The sequence below is a fragment of the Amphibalanus amphitrite genome, unplaced genomic scaffold, assembly GCF_019059575.1.
Source record: "Amphibalanus amphitrite isolate SeventyFive unplaced genomic scaffold, NRLGWU_Aamphi_draft 000520F_arrow, whole genome shotgun sequence".
In the NCBI taxonomy this organism is placed as follows: Eukaryota; Metazoa; Arthropoda; class Thecostraca; order Balanomorpha; family Balanidae; genus Amphibalanus; species Amphibalanus amphitrite.
The window spans coordinates 43,515-63,916 of record NW_024882014.1 but is presented as its reverse complement, the minus strand read 5'-3'; the positions used below and the strand labels follow the sequence as shown (position 1 = coordinate 63,916).

The following is a 20,402-nucleotide window of genomic DNA, read 5'->3' as shown; positions in this document are numbered from 1 at the left end:
TTGGGCTGGGCGAACCCAGGGGAAATCATCTCCTGCGTGCCATAAGATTTCTTTATTCTGGGTCACACGCCCTTGTGGCTTGTGGCTGGTAAGTGTCGAAAAGAATCACAGTGTCGTGTTGCTGCGTGCTCAGGTACTCCAGATAAGATGTGCTTGGAGATTAGTATTCGATAACAAACTTGCCATATTCGGAAAACTGTAAAAACCATTCCCCTGGGTCACGCATTTTTTTCTTCTGGGTCACGAATTTTAGCGTGACCCAGGAAAAAAATCGTGACCCAGAAGAGAAATTCTGCCCACCTACATCATCAAGACATGCAAGTCTTTCCGCCTACGTGTGGAGAAGGTCATTGCCGATAAGGGGGTTATATCGCGCATGAGGTGAGTGAACGTATCTGGTTTGATAATGCGTGACCCAGAAGAAAATTTTATTTTTCTGGGTCACGGACCATTTTACGCGCATGCGCAATGGCATTTTTGAATAATTTCAACTGTGAACAGCCTAGGGTGCATGGTTTATGAAAAGGTAATGATTTCTAGGAAATCAGTTGTGGGACAAATATCGACCCAAATCTCCACGAATTTTGACGGGTACCCATATCTGACTGAAACTTTCCAAAAGTAATGCAAATGTTACATACAAAAGCCAATAAGGTTCATTCTGGTCGATGACTGCTCCCCAAAGCTCTGAATGTTATCAACCATATCGGACATTCTTACGATGTTCTGTTGGCTGGATGTCTTTTTGCTTTATTGAATTTGATCAGACTACATTCAGTTAAGACGACGTACATTTATTGGTCGCCAGAAAGTAAACAAGTCAATCGACAATCGACAACCAACAAATGCAATCGACACGAGCGTCGAGCACCCCTCCGCACAAGCAACTCCCGGGGCAATTAGACGGACCGCGCTCCTCTCTCGCAGCTGATTGGTCAGCTGCCGAACCGCACGAACGTCAGCTGCACGGCCGCCGCCCGGCCGACCTGACCGGGGTCGGCCGGGCGGCGACCTAGCATCTCTAGAACTGCAATAACTTTTGCCGGCAGTATGATGCCGACCTAATTTTTTTCAGCAAATGAATCACAATTGTACGGTATACCTATATTATGGACGTTGTCTCGATGTGAAGCACGCTGTGCGTTTTTTGGTAGGCCTATGTAAATATTGAAATCCTCAAGCCCTTCTGCTTTGTGCAAGTGTGCAACAATTGGCTTACAATAACTGAGTGGGAAGTTTTTTAGATGCACTTTTGTTCAGTGGCGGATCCAAGGGGGGGGGGGGTCACATGGGTCATGCCCCCCCCCTTGAGGCCCGGGGGCCCAAAGAACTGCCAGGGGCACCACCGGCCTATCAGGGGTATCACAGTCCTGACAGGGTCACCACAGGACCGCCAGGGGCACCACAGGCCCAGCAGGGACACCACGGGCCTGGTGCCCCTGGGCCCTGACAGGACTGTAACGCCCCTGACAAGCCTGAAGTGTCCCCGGCAGGCACGTGGTGCCCCTGACAGGCCTGAGGCGCCCCTGCAAGGCCGGTGGTGCCCCTGGCAGGCCTGTGGTGTCCATGGCAGGCCTGTGGTGCCTTTGCTAGGCCTCTGGTGCCCCTGACAGGCTTGTAATGCCCCTGGAAGGACTGTGGTGCCCCTGGGCCCTGACAAGCCTGAGGTGCCCCTGACAGGCCAGTGGTGCCCTTGCTAGGCCTGTGGTGCCCCTGGCAGGCCTCTGGTGCCCCTGACAGGCTTGCGGTGCCCTTGGAAGGACTGTGGTGTCCCTGGGCCCTGACAAGCCTGAGGTGCCCCTGACAGGCCCGTGGTGCCCTTGTTAGGCCTGTGGTGCCCCTGGCCGACCTCTGGTGCCCTTGCTAGGCCGCCGGTGCCCCTGGCAGGCCTCTGGTGCCCTTGCTAGGCCGCTGGTATCCCTGCGCCCGGAGAGGACTGGTGCCCCTGAAAAGTCTGAAGTGCCCCTCGGCAGGCCCGTGGTGCCCCTGACAGGCCCAAGGTGCCCCTGCGAGGCCGGTGGTGCCCCTGGCAGACCTCTGGTGCCCCTGGCAGGTCTGTGGTGCCCCTGGCAGGTCTGTGGCGCCCCTGGCAGACCTGTGTTGACTGGTGCCCCTGCTAGGTCGCTGGTGCCCCTCACAGACCTGTGGTGCCCCTGGGCCTTGACAAGCCTGAGATGCCTGGCTATGACAGGCTCGTGGTGCCCCTGATAGACCAGTGGTGCCCTTGCTAGGCCTGTAGTGCCCCTGGCAGGCCTCTGGCGCCCCTGCTACCCCTGCGCCCGGAGAGGACTATGGTGCCCCTGAAAAGCCTGAGGTGCCTCTCGACAGGCCCGTGGTGCCCCTGGGCCCTGACAGGCCCAAGTTACCCCTGCGAGGTCGGTGGTGCTCCTGGCAGGCCTCTAGTGCCCCTGGCAGGCCTGTGTCGACTGGTGCCCCTGCTAGGCCGCTGGTGCCCCTCACAGGCCTGCGGTGCCCCTGGAAGGACTGTGGTGCCCCTGCCCCTAGGGGTGCTCATGGGCCCAACAGGCCCGTTGTGCCCCTGACAGGCCTGTCGTGTATACTTGCTAGACCTGTGATGCCCCTGCTTCCTGGCAGGCCTGTGGTGCCCCTGGCGGGCCTGTGGCGCCCCTACAAGGCCGTATGTGCCCCTGACAGGTTTGTGGTGTCCCTGGAAGGACTTTGGTGCCCCTGACAAGCCTGAAGTGTCAAGGACAGACCCTTTAGACGCCAGGGTCAAGTTCGTCGGACTGACAACGATTTGCTTTCCTGATAACGTTCCTGGTAAGTACTCACTACTCAGCGTCCACAACATATATACACATAGCACATTCATATATACTTGCTTACAATTGGTAAATGTGGTTGTGGCTAAGAGTTAAGATACTGACTAAAAATAAAAAATAAAAAGAAAAAAAACTGAAAATGGGGGCACCACCAAAATGAAGTGGACGAAATCCGTTGAGTTTTTAATTTTGGGTATAGGTAGGGGCACCACTTCGATCCATGACCCTCCCCTTGGAGTTTTCCTGGATCCGCCCCTGCTTTTGTTACCAATGGATTCCGCACATTTCCCCTTTCAGCTGATATCTTACTTACGCATTTTCAAGCAAAGAATATGACAGGAGACTCCGAGTCAACATTTACATGAAAATCGCAGCACAAGCTCGGTCTCACTGAGCAAAACAAAACGGTGTACTTTGGGAGCCCACCAATCTGTGCCAGAATGAGTTATATTTTTTTTTTTCTGGATGATATTTTATACAGTTTGATCAATTTACGACCAGAAAATGTGAGAAAAGCGCTCTTTAAAATTTGTCGAAAATTAGGGTATTGGCCACTTCTCAACCCGGATAGAGACTGTGTGCGCTGCACTGCTTTGCGCTTTGCCCTTGGTTGGGTCAATAACCGGTATGGTGTCCTGGTACCGGAACCGGCTTACCGGCATAGGCGGCGGAACGGGGAGGGCACCGGGGCACCGTGCCCCCCTTTGATTTTGGCATTTTAACATTAGCCCTATGGGCGTTGCATGGAAAGAATGGGACCAAAAGTCGGCGGTGCCCCCTACTACTTAGGTGGTTCCGCCGCTACTGCTTACCGGCTTTGGTTGCTTGACGTTGGCCGGTTCCCGGAACAAGATTTAGGTACAGATTCTTCCTGTACCACCAGAGGCAAGGCTTGACTTGGTACACTGACCTGCAGTAATTTGTGTAAGGTCGTCTTAGGTCACGAGTCAAAAGGTATTCAATAGTTTTTTTTTCGCTAATTGCCTACTTTTGAAAGATGCATGCTATGATGCTGGAACAACAAAAGCACCTTAGATGTGTTTAGCTCGATGCTGGACGATCTGAATCGACTGATAGGATGCATCCATCACGACAAATCTGAGAGGTCAATGGTCATGACCTGACCTGAGATAAGCTTTCCCATTTCAAGATCAATTTATCGTTCATTCGACGCGTCTCGATGAGAGGAACAATATGTCGGTAAAAGTAAGCTTGTGCAAGATTTGAGTCAATAATAGGTAGTTGTTGCAGAAACCCTTTCAGCAAAAAAGTTTTTGCCCTATGCAGGTTAAAACGTTGACCTTAGGTTAAATCTCAGAGAAGAGAAGTCATCAGAAAGAGCGTTAAAAGGAATATCAAATATGCTTTCTTTGCGGCGCTATATAGCTCCATTCATTTCCATGTTTTGCGCCGATTTGTCGGAAATTATCGAAATTAAATTGTCGAAACAGGCGAAATTTGACCTTCAATGACCTCTGATGACCTGACTTTTGACATGACCTAAAATGACCTTTGTAATTTCGTCATTATTTGTGACGCTCTTTCGAAGGTTGCCTAATGCGTGTCACTACGCATGGTCCAGGAGCTGAATTAGAAGAGGGCGCTCAACCCCCCTCCCTCCCCAGCAGGCAGCAGGCTATGGAAATCCGGATGCCCCCGCGCGATGCGGGTTGTTTTGTTATCATACGAATACAGTGACATTATAGACGGCTGCAGGACTGTTATATTGAAAATGTACCAGACTTCCCTCGAACAGATGGAATCGTGATGCTTTGTGTATGTTCCTTGGAAGTTTCAAAGCTAACTTTTGCATTTTATTTTGTCCTCCATGACGTCATGTACAGAGTGTCCTAGAATTGCCCGAACATTGTTAACTAGCGTATAAAATAATGCAAACATAATTGCGCTGTTTTCTTTTTATCGTCCTATACATAGAGTCAGCTAGGGTGGCTATGAAATAGCACATGCATTAGACACGCTAGTTACAAGATAAGCCGACAGTTGTGGAAAAATGCCAGCCACTGTTGGTCCCAGTTGTTTTACGGGTCTCCCGAAACTGGTTGCAGGCCAGTTTTATTTGACCTCTTGCCGGAGAATAAGATAAGACGATCATTTAAGATAAACTTTACATCAAAGTGTCCCCAGGCCATAAGGCATCGTCCCCCAAGACAAAAATTTCTGCCTACACCACTGTTGCGTTGTTTTTGACAGAGGCGGATCCAGCTCAGAGTTTTTTTTTTTGGGGGGGGGGGCAAACCTTAACAATTTATTGATTCTTTCCATGCCTCGTCCATAGGCGTAATGTTAAAATTATGCCGTTTGGGAGGGGCAAATGCCCATTTTACCCCCCCCCCCCCCCTGGACCCGCCACTGGTTTTTTGACATCTAAAGTGGAGAAGCTCCATGCCTGAGCATGACGCGACCTTTGGCGTCCAACAGATTTGGTTTTAAAAATAAACCGGTTCCTGGCCATTTGGTTCACGGCATCCAATTTTTGTATTGCTAGAATATTATCGCAGTAGTACCATGGAGACCACAGATATCTTATATCTTATATGTATTATACACATTACAGATATCGTACATATCTGTATGTGTATATTATAACGGGTAGTCAGTATGAAACTGGACAAAGTTTGAATCGTTACTGTGCTAAAAGTTTTCAAGCGGAAACAACGAAAATCGGGTTACCGTGCCTTTATTTTGTTGTGATCACGCTCGGCTGAGTGGATGTGCGACACTGGGCCGCTGTCAGTCATCAGGCGCACGCGCCTGCTGGCAGCCCCGCTTTTATCTTTCGCGGCACCTCCGGGTCCATGTGAAGAGTCTGTCAGCCTGTCAGCCATCAGGCGCACGCGACTGCTGGCAGCCCCGCTTTTATCTTTCGCGGCACTACCGGGTCCATGTGAGGGATGACCTGCTGGATTCTCCGCTTCAGCTGTGCGTCTCAGCTGACCTGCCACCTTCCCTTCTACACGTTCTGTTTGATTATCCTCCGCATATCCTCAATGGGCCAAATCTGAGGATTGCATGGCGGGTTCATGTCACGCACTTCTACGGGTACCCCACTACCCCAGCCTCCTCAGGAAATTTCGTGGTCTAGCGTGCATGCTATATGGCAGTTGCAAGGTCAGGCCAAAACAGAACATCATGCTGTGAGTGCTGAGACTCAACGAATGGTAGCAACATGCCATTCAAACACTTTTCATAGTACACTTCGCCCGTTACATTGCCTGTGCGGGGCAAGTAAGTGGACGCGTGATCCCTCTCGGACTTTGGCAGGCCAGACGGGCATCTTGGATGGGTATTTGCTCCCAGGTTGAAGGACGAGGCGAGACCCACATCACGTGGAAAAGTGTCTCCACCAGCTCAGGTGTAGAAGCCGGTATTGGAAGGCATCTGGCTGCCACTGTAGGTGAAGTAAGATTTATCATCCATCGTCACCTCTATGCTTTTGCTGCCCTTCATCGGACCCTGTGACAGACGGCGCAGGCGGGTTTTCTGTGCACGAACTTAAGCCTCCGTCACCTGGGATGCCTCTTCCCCATTTCTGTGCTCAATTACTGCTTCTTGAGGTATTAATTGTACATATGTTTTGAGGATACCAAAATTTCTAGTCAGAAATTGCCGGGAGAACCCTAGCTTTTCGGTGACGGCGCCGATTTGTTTCTTCCGGAGCTAAATGGGCATTTTCTTGGTGATCTTGCCGTTCCCACCATGCAAAACATCTGCAAGCTCTTAGAACTTGTCGATGATAACTACCTATATTCTTTAGATCTGGCGACACCGTACGGCGTGAAGTGGCACGTAATGGAAACATTTTTGTAATTTGGGTTATTTTCCAAAAATTGCGCGAACAGGTCCCGGAACATTTGTTGACTTACCGGCACGACGTTTTCCACTAGTTGCTGGCAGGAAGTTCAAATCTGAGCTGTTATAGTTCGTTTTTTTTTTTCAAAAGGACGCTGGCTCAAAGTTCAATATCGAAGCTCTCACGTGAGTTTTGGCAGCTTCAGTGTCTGGCCAAGAATTGCTTACCGAAAAAATAATCGATTTCAAATTTTGCACGGTAAGTAGCTGGAAATTGTTTCTTAAAAATGAACATTCTATGATGATGTCACTGGTGGCAGCAGGCACCCAAATGTCCGTGCAGTGGGACAAGTGTCAACGAATTTGGGTGCAGAACAGTTTTTCACTGTTGCCGAGCTTATAATCGAGTGAGCGGTTCCGTCCATGATAGTCATAAGTTACATTGAAATACATGTTCGACAGCATGACGTCACCGCTGTTCTCATATCTGGTGGTTCCAAAACGCCCATATGGAAATTATCGGGAAGAAATCACCTGTTAAAATTAGTCGACGTTCGATTTTCTCAGGTTCAGTTTTTGCTCGTTTTGCTCGCTAAAACACGTGCTTGTTCGAAAACATACTTGGAGCCAGCGTCCTTTTGAAAAAAACTAAAACGTCCTTTTGAAAACGAACTATAGTATTGAAAAAAAATTGAAATAGCTTAAAGTATTTACCTGCCAAAAATCATGAATATCTGCCCATTATTGGTGATTACGAGCGAGCGAGCGCAGCGAGCGAAGCGAAGTCTTTTCAATATAACGGAAAAATCTCAGTATGAGCGGCCCGGCCCGGCCCGGCCTGTAACGCTTTTGAGAGGCTTATATCTCAGCAACCGCTGGACCGAATGGCCTGCGGTCTTTTTTGCTGGGTAGCCCCATCCCTTCTACCCCGTAATTGACTACTTTTGATACATCTCAGTGACCGCCGTGACACGTGCCACGTGAAAAGTCAAGGGTGTTCAAGCTGTTTTGCAAAAGTAATGATTTTGAGAGGCCCATATCTCAGCAGCGGCTTGAGCGATTGTCTTGCGGTCATTTTTATAGGGTAGCTGCATCCCTTCTACCAAAGGTCGGATACTCTTTATCTATGTGAGTGACCCCCACTGCACGTGCAAAATACAACAATAAGAGGTGCCAAATTTGTTCCCATTTCAGTAACTCGGTAATTACTGGGGCGATTTCGCTGAAACTTGGCATACAGGAAGGCACCCACCAGGCAATGCATTCCCATGTGTTGCGGCTAGGGTGCTACTGCACGTGCGCACGTGCAGGGGGCGTTTCCAGATCTCGAGAACGGCTGGGCCGATTGCGCTCAAATTTGGTACACGGTTGGGGACCGGTTAGTAGGGTGCCGTGCAAAAGTCATTTTGGACCCCGTTTGCACGTGCGCACGTGCAGAATGCCGCTTCCAGATCTCAGGAACGGCTGGGCCGATTGCGTTCAAATTTGGTACACCGCTAGCGACCGGTTAGAAGGGTGCTTTGCACAATCCCGTTGGAAGTACCCTCTCGCCCTTCTGCACGTGCAGGGCTCACTATCTCGCTCGCTCGTTCTTCGCCCAAAAGGCGTTTTACTGGTGTTATGCTCAATCAATTATCCAGCTTTGTCCAGTTTCATACTGACCACCTGTTACACATACAAATATCATTAAACAGTGCAGCTTTCGCTTTTGATAGTTTTTTTTTTAGTTTTTGGGCTTGGTTGAATCTTGATTGTCTCAGTTATCGAGTTTAACATTTCAGTTATATTCATTAAAGTTGTTCATTTTGTCAACGCGTTTCGATTGTATTTTCAAAAATCATTTTCAAGACTGAGTACAAAAATGTAACAGGGTCCGTCGGGATCGTCGGGATGTGCTAGTTTTCATTCGTCGGTTTGGGCAAGATTCCTATAGGTTTGGGAACCAGTTTTCTCAGTGATTCGGCTTGTAATTCTCGTGCTGTGTTTAAAGAGACGTTTACAGTGACGGTTAAACTTAAAGAAAATGAACTATGGTGCCGATTGTTTTACTCATCGTCTCACAACGCTCGGGCGCCCCATTTCTGTTCGGGCGCCCGTCTTCTGCTGGGGTGCCCTTGATCTGCTTGGCTGCCTGATGCCTCTCATCTGCTGGCCACCCTCCTCTGCTCGGGACGCACCTCCCCCGCTGGGAATTTAGAGATTTGTCTTCCGCTGGACGAGCTTTTCTTTTCTTTTATTGGGAGCACCCCATTTCTGCTGGGGCGCAGCTCTGCTGCTTGGGGCATCCATCTTCTGCCTGGGGCGTTCTATTTTTGCTGGGAGTATCCCTTTTTCCTGTGAGCGTTTCTCATCTCTCTTATGGCGCGCCCTACTTCTGTTGGGCTATTTTGTCACCGCCGAGCCTATATGGTAGTGCATTTTGACCTGATGGGAGTGCACTTTACGTGGATCGGTTGCAATTGCAGTTGCACCCCCATATATCGAAAGTTACACCCATGCATGGGACTGCCCAGTTTTCCTCATGACGTTGCATGTAGGTATAGTAGGTATGACCAGGTATGCCCGTCCATGTTCCGTCACTGTAAGCTGATACAGAACACTTTGTGGCTCTTCTGAGACAGGACTCCGCCGGTTCGACCTTCACACGCTGTCCAGTCTGCGACCGGTCCTGCCACGCTCCCCTGGAATGTATTGATCTTTGGGCAGCTCCGTTTCCCCTTCCTACGCGCCACGACAACATCAATAAATCCTGTCTTTTCGTACACTGCACTTGGTTGGCATGTATGTTCCATGCACGGTCAATACCACTTGTTTGTGGAACATCCAACTCATGGGCTGCGAGTGTTTCCAGAAATTCCGCTGCCGTTGGCTGAGTCACAGTGGAGAATGTTACCACCGAAAAGAATGCAAACAAATGAGGACTTTTTATTCTAGAACTGAAACAGTGGTATCATCACTATTTTTTATTTCAGAGTTGTTAAGTGTGACGTAGAAGAAGGTGGCTGGGGCCCCAATCCGAAGTCATTTACCCAAATTTTGGCTAATGGTTTTCAAATCGCGGCCCTCCAAAGTTGATCCTTGAGCAAGCTGGAACTTTCAGCGGCGGGCATCAAATGCTTGAACAATTTCTCTGTTAGAAAATTCTAGATACACCCAAGATACCAGATAAGTGCTCAAATTGCCAAATAGGCGCCCTTTTGGCCGGTCCGACATTACATGGCGGAATCGTAAAAAGTAAAAAGCCTGAAGGCTGTTTCCTTTCTTTTCAAAAGTTAGCAGCATGTGTCAACACCCGCGTGGAGTTGGATCTGCGCGTGGCGGTTCAATGTAGTCTGTTTTCCCGAATAAGTCGTTGGTTTAGTGTATTATTGCTTGTTACAAGGCCACGGGCGGCGCTGACCTTTTGGAAGTAGGTAGGCACTAGGCACTTAGAAAAAAAGAAATGCCAAACCCAAGATCATAATAAAAAAGCTACAGATAGGCGACAGATTTGGTATCACGACCAATTTCTAGAAGTGGTCACGAATTGTTATCCATTTCATGAGTCCAGTAAGGTGGGAAAAAAATCCAAGCAAAACTCACATAAGTACTAGTTAGTAGTTAGAAGGTTATGAAGACATGAATTAAATTCTTACGGGGATCAATGTGGGCCAATAATAAAAATAACTTGAAGCCAAGGCTTCCACAGCACGCAGCAAGGGACAGCTCATCACCGTTTTCCAGCACCAGCTTGCAGCGTCATCTATTAAAATGCATTTGCTTTATTTTGTTTGTCTACCGCCGGAGGTCAGAAATTTACCGGAGGTCAGAAAAGGTCAAATTTTGAAATTGATTTTTTTTTTCAACAAAAGAGGTGTATACCTATCAGATGCAGTTTGAGCTCAGGAGCACGATGGTGCCATTTATATTGCTGTACGATGTCAGAAACGCACTGAAATATGGTTTTGAAAAAAAGCGCTGCGTAATTGTTAAATTTTGAAAATAATGCAAATAACTTGGCTATTTTTGGAGATATCGGGCTGAAACTTGCTAGAATAGTTTATCAGTGTGTACATATGTTCCGGTTCTTGCGAAAATCAAAGACTTTTTGGAAAAAATCTGATGACGGTAATCTGATGACGTCATTTGCCTTTTGAACGCCCGTTCAAGTGAAGTATCACTTGATTTACGAATAAGCCAATCAGAGACACTTTTGTTATTGTATGAGCCGAGTCATATTTGAGAGCAAATACCTATATTTGCTGCAAAATTTCCCCCACACTGACATGAAGTAAATCCTTCATTACGTCGCAGATCCGATCTAAATGACGTCACGATGAAATATAAAAGTCGCAATATCTCAAAACGTATACGATGAAAACGCGTAAAAACTTGCAGAATTCGTCACAATATCATGAGTAACATTTCCGAATCCTAAACGGGACTTTTTTGAAGGTGGGATAGTCCCTTTAACTTTTTTTTGAAGGTGGGAGGGTCCCTTTAGGCCTTTAATGGCGGCGGCCAGAGCCCGAAGAGTAAGCATGCCTAAATGTCGATGTTTTTTCTTTGACCTAGCTGACGTTATGACCTGACTGATGATGTGACGTTATTGGTGATCTTGAAATCAAAGAAATTAGGTTTCATTTCAACAAGTTTTCCAAGGTTATCGAATGCTGTTTGAATTTTGAAAATCAGTCCAGTAGTTTCAGAGATGGGAGGGCCCCTCAGTAACTCGCGTCATGAAAAATACCCCAGTCGAGCGCGGGCTTAAAGGGACCCTCCCACCTTCAAAAAAGTTTATGAATTGGCATGAAAGTGATGTCGCTCGGTTCAGAAAGAGCGAAAACGAATATCTACCAAATTTCACCGAAAAATATTCACCGGTTTTCAAGATATTAGACTTTTACTTTTGTTTACTTTTTGAGATCTCCGCTATTCCTAGCGACTTTATTTGGAAGCAATAGTTTGGCAGCTGAAAGTGCGACACTTGTTGCGCGCAAAGCAGCATATATCACCGCGTGCTACAAAACGTTTTAGTCAAACATTTAAAAATCGCTAGATATCTACGCTGACGTCACACATTCAGAGGGGTATTCCTATGCATTAGCCCCTCTGAATCAAAATGCTGCAATTTTGAAATTCAATATTTCCGATTTAAGGCATTTCTCGATGTTGTGAGTGCCGAAACCGGTAATTGTGAGCCAGGGACCCCATTTTGGCTATCTCAACTCAAATCTAATGTTAACCCGCGCCGGGCCGGGGGGGGGGGTGTTTGAACACCCCCCCTTGCGGTTTTTCGCAGATATCTCAAAAACGGCGGCGCGGAGCGCCGCCGTTTTTGGCACACCTGTTCGTGCATCTTTTCCGCACATGTTGTGAAAATTTCAGACCCAGGTCACCTTAGGTCAGGTCACCAGGTCACGCCAAGTGACCTCACCTCAGAAAAAATAAGAATGCTCGTCATAGCTACACCGACTCAACGATTGCCTTGAACCTTTCAGCGATTGATTAGAGCAACACTATCTATAAAATGTATATCTCGGAATTTTGATATCGGTGACCTAAGGTCAGGTCAATTTTGCGGCCTCTCCATTATAAGTCAATGGGAGAAAATTGAAAAGCGTCTGTTTTGCACGAACGCTATTCTAGACACGCTCAAACATCGAGATGTGGGTAAAATAGACACACTGAACCATAAAATGGCAACTGTGACCCCTCGTTATGTCCCCGAGGTCATCTCAGGTCACGAACAGAATCTAACAGTTTTTCGATTATAACTTCTGATAGAGGCGTGCTAGAGCGCTGAAAACGCCTTAGATGTGTTCGGCTCGACGTTGCGGATCGACTGATATGCAACATGACCTTTTCCGGTCAGGTCATGACCTTGACCTGAGGTCAAATTTTCAAGTTGACCTTTCAAGGTCAAATTATAGTTCATTCGACGCGTCTCGACGAGAGGAACACGATGCTGGCAAAAGTAATGTCATAGCTCTTTTGAGTCAAAAGTTATTGCCTAAAAAACGTTTTTCGTAAAAACGGCTATTTTTGGAGTTTTTGCCATCTGGAGGCTAAACCGTTGACCTGAGGTCAAATCTGAGAACATTATTCAGAAAGGTCTGTAAAAGGGCTATCGAATGCGCTTTTTTGCGGCGCTGTAGCTCTATCGGTTCCCGAGATAGCCGTTAGCAGTTTCCAAAATGTTGAAATAGTCAACATTTTACCTTTGGTGACCTCTAGTGACCTGACCTTTGACCTGACCCAAAAAATGACCTAAGTGTTTTCGTCCTTATTTTTGACGTTCTTTCGATTGCCGCTTACCGCGTGTCGCTACGTGGCCCAGGAGCCGAGTTAGAAGGGGGGTGTTCAAACACCCCCCGCGGCCCGGCGTGGAATCTCAGAGCACCGGCCCGGCGCGGGTTAAGGTGGGAGGGACGAGGGTCCCTTTAAACTAGGACAGTGGGCCTAGTTTAAGTGGGCAGTGGGTCTCCATTGTTTGTAAAATAACTTTGCTGTGTTTCATTGTTGAACAACTTTTCTGTTCATATGAATAAACTGTAGACATCGGAGACGTGTTTTTCTCGTCCATAATACTGCACGTGAACGCATAAAGTAGACTCACTCAGGCACGCAGTTTACCAGATGTGTTCAGTTAGCGAAATGGGTGAGGACAAACAGATTAATGTTTGACATAATGGTCAGGCGCATTGTGGGCCATAAGTTGGGCCATTAGGAGTCGGAGACAGTTGTTGGCGTGTTTTTGGCTCATGTGCGATAATCGAGCACGTCGTCGACGGCAGCGACGTGCCAGTGGCGTGGCCAGGGCGGCGTGCGCCGGTGTCCGGCCGGCCACTAACGATCTGACCGGGGCCGGCGGGCGTGTGACCTGCGCGACTGACGTCAGCCGCCGCCTAGGTAACCGGCGCACAACGGACGGTCGCGCCAGGCCGCCGCCGGGCGCCGCCGGGCGCCGCACCCCTCGCTGCGCCGCCGCCGCCGCCGCCCGCCTCTCAGCCGCGGTCGCAGCCACCCGAGCTGAGCCGAGATTCGCCGAGCGGTGGACGTCGCCGATCCGATCGGCTGCCATCGAGAGATCGATCAGCGCTCCGTCTGCCATCGACCGATCGGACGAGGCAAGGCCGGCCGGTGGACCGCCGACCTCGAGCACCTGCCGGACAGACACCGCGGCCGGCCTGGGGCCAGCGGCCGTCTGAAGGTGCTCGGTGATCAACGGATTCGGCTAGGTGCCGAAAAGAAGCCGCGAAGGTGTTGCAAGAAGATAACCGTTCAGTGGAATTGGTGCGGTGCACTTAAATACGGGACAATGGCTGTTCGCGTCGCTTCAACGAGGGCTTGATGAACGCAAGCAAGACGTACTGCATCACTGTGATTGACTGTTGCTTAGTGTGTAGCACGCATATTCATCGCTGTTGTTTGTTTGGAGCTGTGCTGCTCCTCGTTTCAAAATGCTCATGCTGACGGACTCTGCTAGCTTGAAAAGCGTTGATGCTATTTCAGCCCATAACATAGACACTCTACCCAGTGGTGATGTGCACAATCTCCCCGAGATGAATGCTGGTACTCACCCAAAGGTTATTCGACTCGATAGGAATCAGCAACGGGAAAACAGGTTTTGGAGGAAGCAGCGAGTCAGAGAGAAAAAGCAAAGAAAATGGGAAGAGCAAGTAAGAAAACAAAAAGAAGAAGAGGATGGTGTCCCAGACGGCGAAAATGCCGAGGTGTTCTCTGACAACGATCCTGCCGACGACACTGAAGATGGTGATGCCACTGATGAAATGGATAGCGATGATGTACCCGAAGGGATTGGCTCGACTGCGCCAGATGAAGAAAATGCCGCGGATTCCCCTGGTGACGGGCTCGGCGACTCTGGCTACAGGGCCGAAGAAAACGAGGAACAACAGGAGCCACTTCATACGGGCGAAGAGGAGAGTGCGATGCTGCATGAAAGCAGACACAGGAGCGATGGTGACGTCGCAGAAGAGGATGACGGGAACCACTCCCTGGACGAGGCGGACAGAGACTCTCCGGAAACGCACAACGAAGAAAGGATGAGCTATGAAGAGAATGTCAGAAAATTATCTGAAGAGGAACAAGCGAAAGGGTCTGATGAAGCTCATGAGGAAGGCGGTCAGCCAAATGAGCCAAGTGAAGAGGGAGTAGGGGAAAATGAAACCGACGAGAAGGAAGATGAACAAACTGCCAACCTTGAAAACGAGAACAATAACCCAGGACCTGAATCAAGCGATGATGTTCGGGTGAACTCTAGCGCTGCTGTCGATGGTGAGGACGCCGAGGCTCGCCCAGACTCGAGGCACTCTGAAGGTGCTGAGGACGCCTCTACCCCGGACGCCGACGCCGGCGATCAGACGTCCGAGCGGCACCACGGGGACGGCTACGAGACGGATGATGAGCGCGATCGGACGCGCGACGGTGGGCCGGACGAGGAGCGCGACTCGGCCGTGGGCGGCTCCAGTGAGGACCGGGCGGTGGACTCGGCTGCCGGCGACGGGCCCGACTCCGACTGGGTGGGGCCGCGCAGCGTGTCTCCCTACGTCGAACAGCAGCTGCCCAATGGTGGCGATGATGGCTCCCCGGACGCCCAGCAGGAACAGGAGGCGGCAGACAGCGCCGTGGAGCGCGACTCGGTCTTCTCAGACAACGATAAGGCGGCGCCGGAGCCCGCCCAGTCGCGACCCGACTCGGAGTCGCAGCGGCGGCCGCCCAGTCGAGTCTCGCTCGTCTACACGTACGCCAGCGGCCCGAAGGTGCTCTCACACGTGGAGCTGGCGCCCGAGACGGAGGCCGAGCGCGGCGCGGCGACCGAGAATGACAACAAGCCGACGGAGGGCAGCGACGAAAAGAACGGCAAGCACGTCACCTTCGAGGAGGACGTGGCCGCGGCGGCCAATGTGCGGATCCGCCGGAAACGCTCGGACGCGGCGGACGTCGAGCGGGGTGAGGCGAAACAGTGGAAGGAGCTGAGGAAGAAGAACAAGGAGCGCAGGAAGAACAGGACGTCCAACACATTCAGGTATACTTGCACACCACCCTTACGATATTCCCGAGATTCGGTAACATCCTCTTTAACACTGGATTCATTAACGCAAGATATGGCATTGCACAAATATGTTCTCAGTAATGAACTTTGCTTAATTGCATTTCGAATGTAACTCGCTGAAACTCTGGTGAAATGAAATTCGTCGTTGTGTGCGGAATGTTTTTTTTTTATAAATCGCCTGCTCATGCCTGATTCACTGCAGCGTAGGTATAATATCTTGCCAAAATAATGTCCCAGAACAAAGAGACAAAATTGCTGAGGATGTTGATCGCTTCTCTCTTCATTTCCATGAAGCGATGTTCTAAGGCCCAAATCCAGTTGGAAGTAAGTTGAGGCTGCCATAAGACGGCATGCTGAAATGGGAATGGCCAGCATGATGATAACGATCCAGACCCTCCCACTACGGTGTTGTGGCTCTGTTTGCAGCTGTGCGGGATACTTAACACTGGAACATCTGACAATCTTAAAATGCATGCAGGATTGCAGAGCTTATATCATCTGGCGGTGCACGGTTCGGTGCATATGCTGGCGACTCGAACGACATGTTTGATGAGGAACATCGGAAGCATGTTGCAAAGCGTTGTCTTGCCTTTTAAAGTTTGTATCGTGTCGATGCGTCAAAGGCATGACATGCGTCACATTTGTAACTGCCTGTTCCTCACTGCAGAGGGTATTGTGATGATTGTGATACATGCCTTTTTCGGTCTCTTTAAAATGATGGCTTGCGTTAACAATTTAAACGTAGTTGTTATTTATGGACGAATTTAGCAAAATGAATTACAGATTTAATATTGCACGAAGTACAGGGTATATGAAAGGTACAAGTACAGAATTCTGAAAAATTTGCTTACATTTTATGGATGTATGTAAGGATTATATGAAAACGAAGAGAGGTAAAGCATGAATATCAATCATGGGTGTTGGAAAGCCTCTCAAACGTTCTCGGGAATGCTTCAATGATATTACATGCAGCTGTTTGGTTCAGGGCGGCCTATATAGGTATCTTTATGGAGTGTTTGTCAATAGGCTCAGGCAGTGTTTTCCCGCTGTTGGCGTGTTGCCCATACGAGGGGAACGATTAATGACACCGCCACGATGGCACGATATCAATGGTAACGTGCTGGGTGAAGCGGATGTAGGGAACTTTGCATATAGTGCAATACTTTGTCACTACGCTCTCTCCAGATCCACACTGAGCTATGTAATTAAGGAACTACTGCACAACTGCCAATGCTTGAAGATGGACAGCGATAGTAAGCTGCCAAACTGATATCACTGATTGTGTATTTCCAAGGGGACCCTGTATTTTAGATACCACTTGGAATGCGACGTTTTGAATCGTGAGTCGACACGTAAATGCATAATGCATTGTGTTGACATTTGGGTCCGAAAAGTGGAGATGAATGAAACATTAACCGTTTTCATGGCGGCCGTCTAGTACAGTACACAGCTGCTTATATGCCTCACTTTTCAAATCATAAGGCATTATTTGCGATTAAAACAATGAAATAAATTCATGACATGAACCACATACTTCTCTATATATAGAGAAGTCTGTACATGAACACATCTGTTGTAAAAAAGATTTGGTGCAGATTCTGGAGATTTAGTGCAGATTCCTTATAGGCCCGGGCAGCGCTTGTCGAACAGCTCTGCGGATCCGAAGGTTGGGACTTTAATTGTGAAAAACCGCCCGCCCGCCGCCAAACGCAAACACCGCAAAACGCACGCCCAAAACGCAAACGCAAACTTCGCAAAAAAAAACAATCGCCCGCCCGCCGAAAACCGCAGAAAAAAACGCCGCAAAAAAACGCCCGCCCGCCGCAAACAGCAACAACGCAAATAACGCCCGGCCGCCGTCAACCGCAAACGCCGCAAAAAAACGGCCGCCCGCCGCAAACCACAAAAAACGCCGCAAAAAAAGGCCGCCCGCTGCAAACCGCCGCTAAAACGGCCGCCCGCCGCAAACCGCTAAACGCCGCAAAAAACGACCGCCCGCCGCCCGCCGCTAACCGCAAATAACGGCCGCCCGCCGCAAACCACAAAACGCCGCAAAAAACGGCCGCACGCCGCCAAACGCAAACATAAAAAACACCCGCATCGCCCGCCCGCCCGCCGCCAAACACAAAAACCGCAAAAAACGCAAACACCGCCGCAAAAAACGCCCGCAACGCACGCACGCCCGCCGCCAACCGCAAACCGCTGCAAAAAACGGCCGCCCGCCGCCAAACGCAAACACCGCCAAAAACGCAAAAACGGCCGGCCGCCGTCAAACGCAAACACCGAAAAAAACGCAAACACCGCCGCAAAAAACGCCCGCCGTAGGCAAAACGCAAACACTGACGCATTAAGACAAATATGGTGCCCTGCGGCAAATGTGGTGCATTCATATCTGCCGTTTAAGCAGCCGTCTCTTAATTACAGCGCATCCTAATCGTCCAATGCTCGACAAAGTTACGCACATTCTGCGCTTTGCGGCAAAAATGGCGCTTTGAGACAAACGTGGCGCACTGCATTAAACATGGCGCATTCGTTCATGTCACTTAACAATTCATCCACCCACCAAATTCTGGCCCAATCGGACTTAAACTGAAAAAGTTATGTACATTTGAATATTTCACTATAAAATATCTCCGCAACGTAGGTGCCCATCTTCGCACGTGTGCCACGTAACCACTGGTGGTGTAAGCAGGACTTGTCCCCTCGCCGGTTGCACTATTTCAGGCTTCCTGACTGGTGCTGTTTTCGTGCTATAACGCCACAGATCGGCAAACACACGATAATCTGGGAGGTACGCGACTCAAACACGTGGGCACGTGGCACGTGCCGGACCTCTGATAGCTTCACCGTTCACGCCACGTGATGACCCATCGACGTGGCCATTAGCATGTAAAAGATGACCCCGGCCGGTGTGACCGTCTCTGAACAGTGGACGGCTAAACTCGAAAAACGGGAAAATTTAGGGAAATTTCACCTTTCAAATATATAATTTCTCCAGAATTTTGAATTTTTCATTTTACAAAAAATCCGAGATAGCAGTTTTTTAGCCCCCTTCATTCTGTGCCTATACCCTTTTTCAGATTGACCCTATCAAAAAAAACTGACGGCCTCACGGGTATTTCCCCCATTCCTTGCATTTCACAATGCTAGTATATTTAAGCACCAAAATTGACCCCGTGCCACGGCACGTGCAATAGCACGTGCGCCACGTGACCACTGGTGCGACAAGCTGGACTCATCTGCTCACCGGCTGCACTGATTTGGTGTCGCTGGGTGGAGTCGTTTCCACGCCATAGGACCCCCAGTTGGCCAATGTCGCATTTACCACGAGGTTCCCCCATCAAATACGTTTGCACGTGGCACGTGCTTTTCAATCGCCCCATATCTGACCCATACCATGTGGTAGCCGACACCCCGGGGCACAACATATTGGAACATTTTCAAAATCTAACGTGGAAATTTTTGGCAAAATCGATTTGAAAATTATTTTTCGAATTCGCCATAGGCTCAACATGGGGTAACTGTCCGTCAAGATTACCCGAAATTGTACCCTATGATTTTTAAATAATTAACACCAAAAGTTGAGGTGCCAGCCCTAGATCCGACCCTAAAAAAATCAGCAAATATAATTGACGAAATTTTTCGCAAATCGAATTTCCAATTTTTCCCCATGTTAACCCTATGGGAAAATGCACGTGCCGATTACCCCCAAACGGGTTAATTATATTTCAAGCGACCGATGCCAGCCGGTAGCTCCCCGATACGGGACCAAACGCTGAAAATGGCAAGAAATTCTACCGTGCCGTTTTCTTCCCTATCAAGATGTCCAAAATCGCGGCAGAAACGCTAAACACCCCCCTAGAGAGGTAGCTCAGGTTGGGATTTTCAATAGAAAATCACAATTCTAAAGAATAGTGATTGTCTAATTGAAAAGTCCCAACCTTCGGATACCCGCCCGCCGAAAACCGCAGAAAAACGCAAAAAACGCCGCAAAAAAACGCCCTCCGCCGCAAAACGCAAACACCGCAAAAACGCAAACACCGCCGCCACAAAAAAAAACGCTCGCATCGCCCGCCGCCAACGGCGAAACGCCGCAAAAAAAACGGCCGTAATTGAAAAGTCCCAACCTTCGGATACCCCTAAAACCGCAGAAAAAAACGCAAAAAACGCCGCAAAAAACGCCCGTCCGCCGCAAAACGCAACCACCGCAAAAAACGCAAACACCGCCGCCACAAAAAACGCCCGCATCGCCCGCCGCCAACGGCAAAACGCCGCAAAAACGGCCGCCCGCCGCAAACCGCAACAACGCAAATAACGCCCGGCCGCCGGCAACCGCAAAACGCCGCAAAAAATGGCCGACCGCCGCAAAACACAAAAAACGCCGCAAAAAACGGCCGCCCGCCGCAAACCGCAAAACGCCGCAAAAAAACGACCGCCCGCCGCAAACCGCAAAACGCCGCAAAAAAACGGCCGCCCACCGCAAACCGCCGCTAAAACGGCCGCCCGCCGCCAAACGCAAACACCGCAAAAACACCCGCATCGCCCGCCCGCCCGCCGCCAAACACAAAAACCGCAAAAACGCAAACACCGCCGCAAAAAAACGCCCGCAACGCACGCACGCCCGCCGCTAACCGCTAATTAGGCCCCCGTTGCCCGCGCCCCACTCACCGTTTGTTCTCCCCAGTTGGCTGTCAGTGGCCGAAACCACTCACGTCGGCTCGTTCTCAGGGTAAGCTAGCCCCTAAAAAACGGCC

At 49.5% G+C, this 20,402-nt stretch overlaps 1 protein-coding gene across 4 annotated transcripts in view; it reads left to right on the top strand.

Moving 5' to 3' along the window:
• Positions 1-13,490: 13,490 nt before the first annotated feature.
• Positions 13,491-20,402, top strand: part of LOC122393170 — a 45,125-nt gene continuing 38,213 nt past the window's right edge. For 2 of the 4 annotated variants that reach the window (XM_043388924.1, XM_043388922.1), the window contains exons 1-2: positions 13,491-15,621; positions 15,943-15,972. In XM_043388924.1, coding sequence (XP_043244859.1) covers positions 14,036-15,621; positions 15,943-15,972 — 1,616 coding nt within the window. In that variant the 5' untranslated portion in view covers positions 13,491-14,035. The remainder of the gene's footprint in view (positions 15,622-15,942; positions 15,973-20,402) is intronic. The other 2 variants (XM_043388925.1, XM_043388923.1) reach the window with 1 other exon arrangement.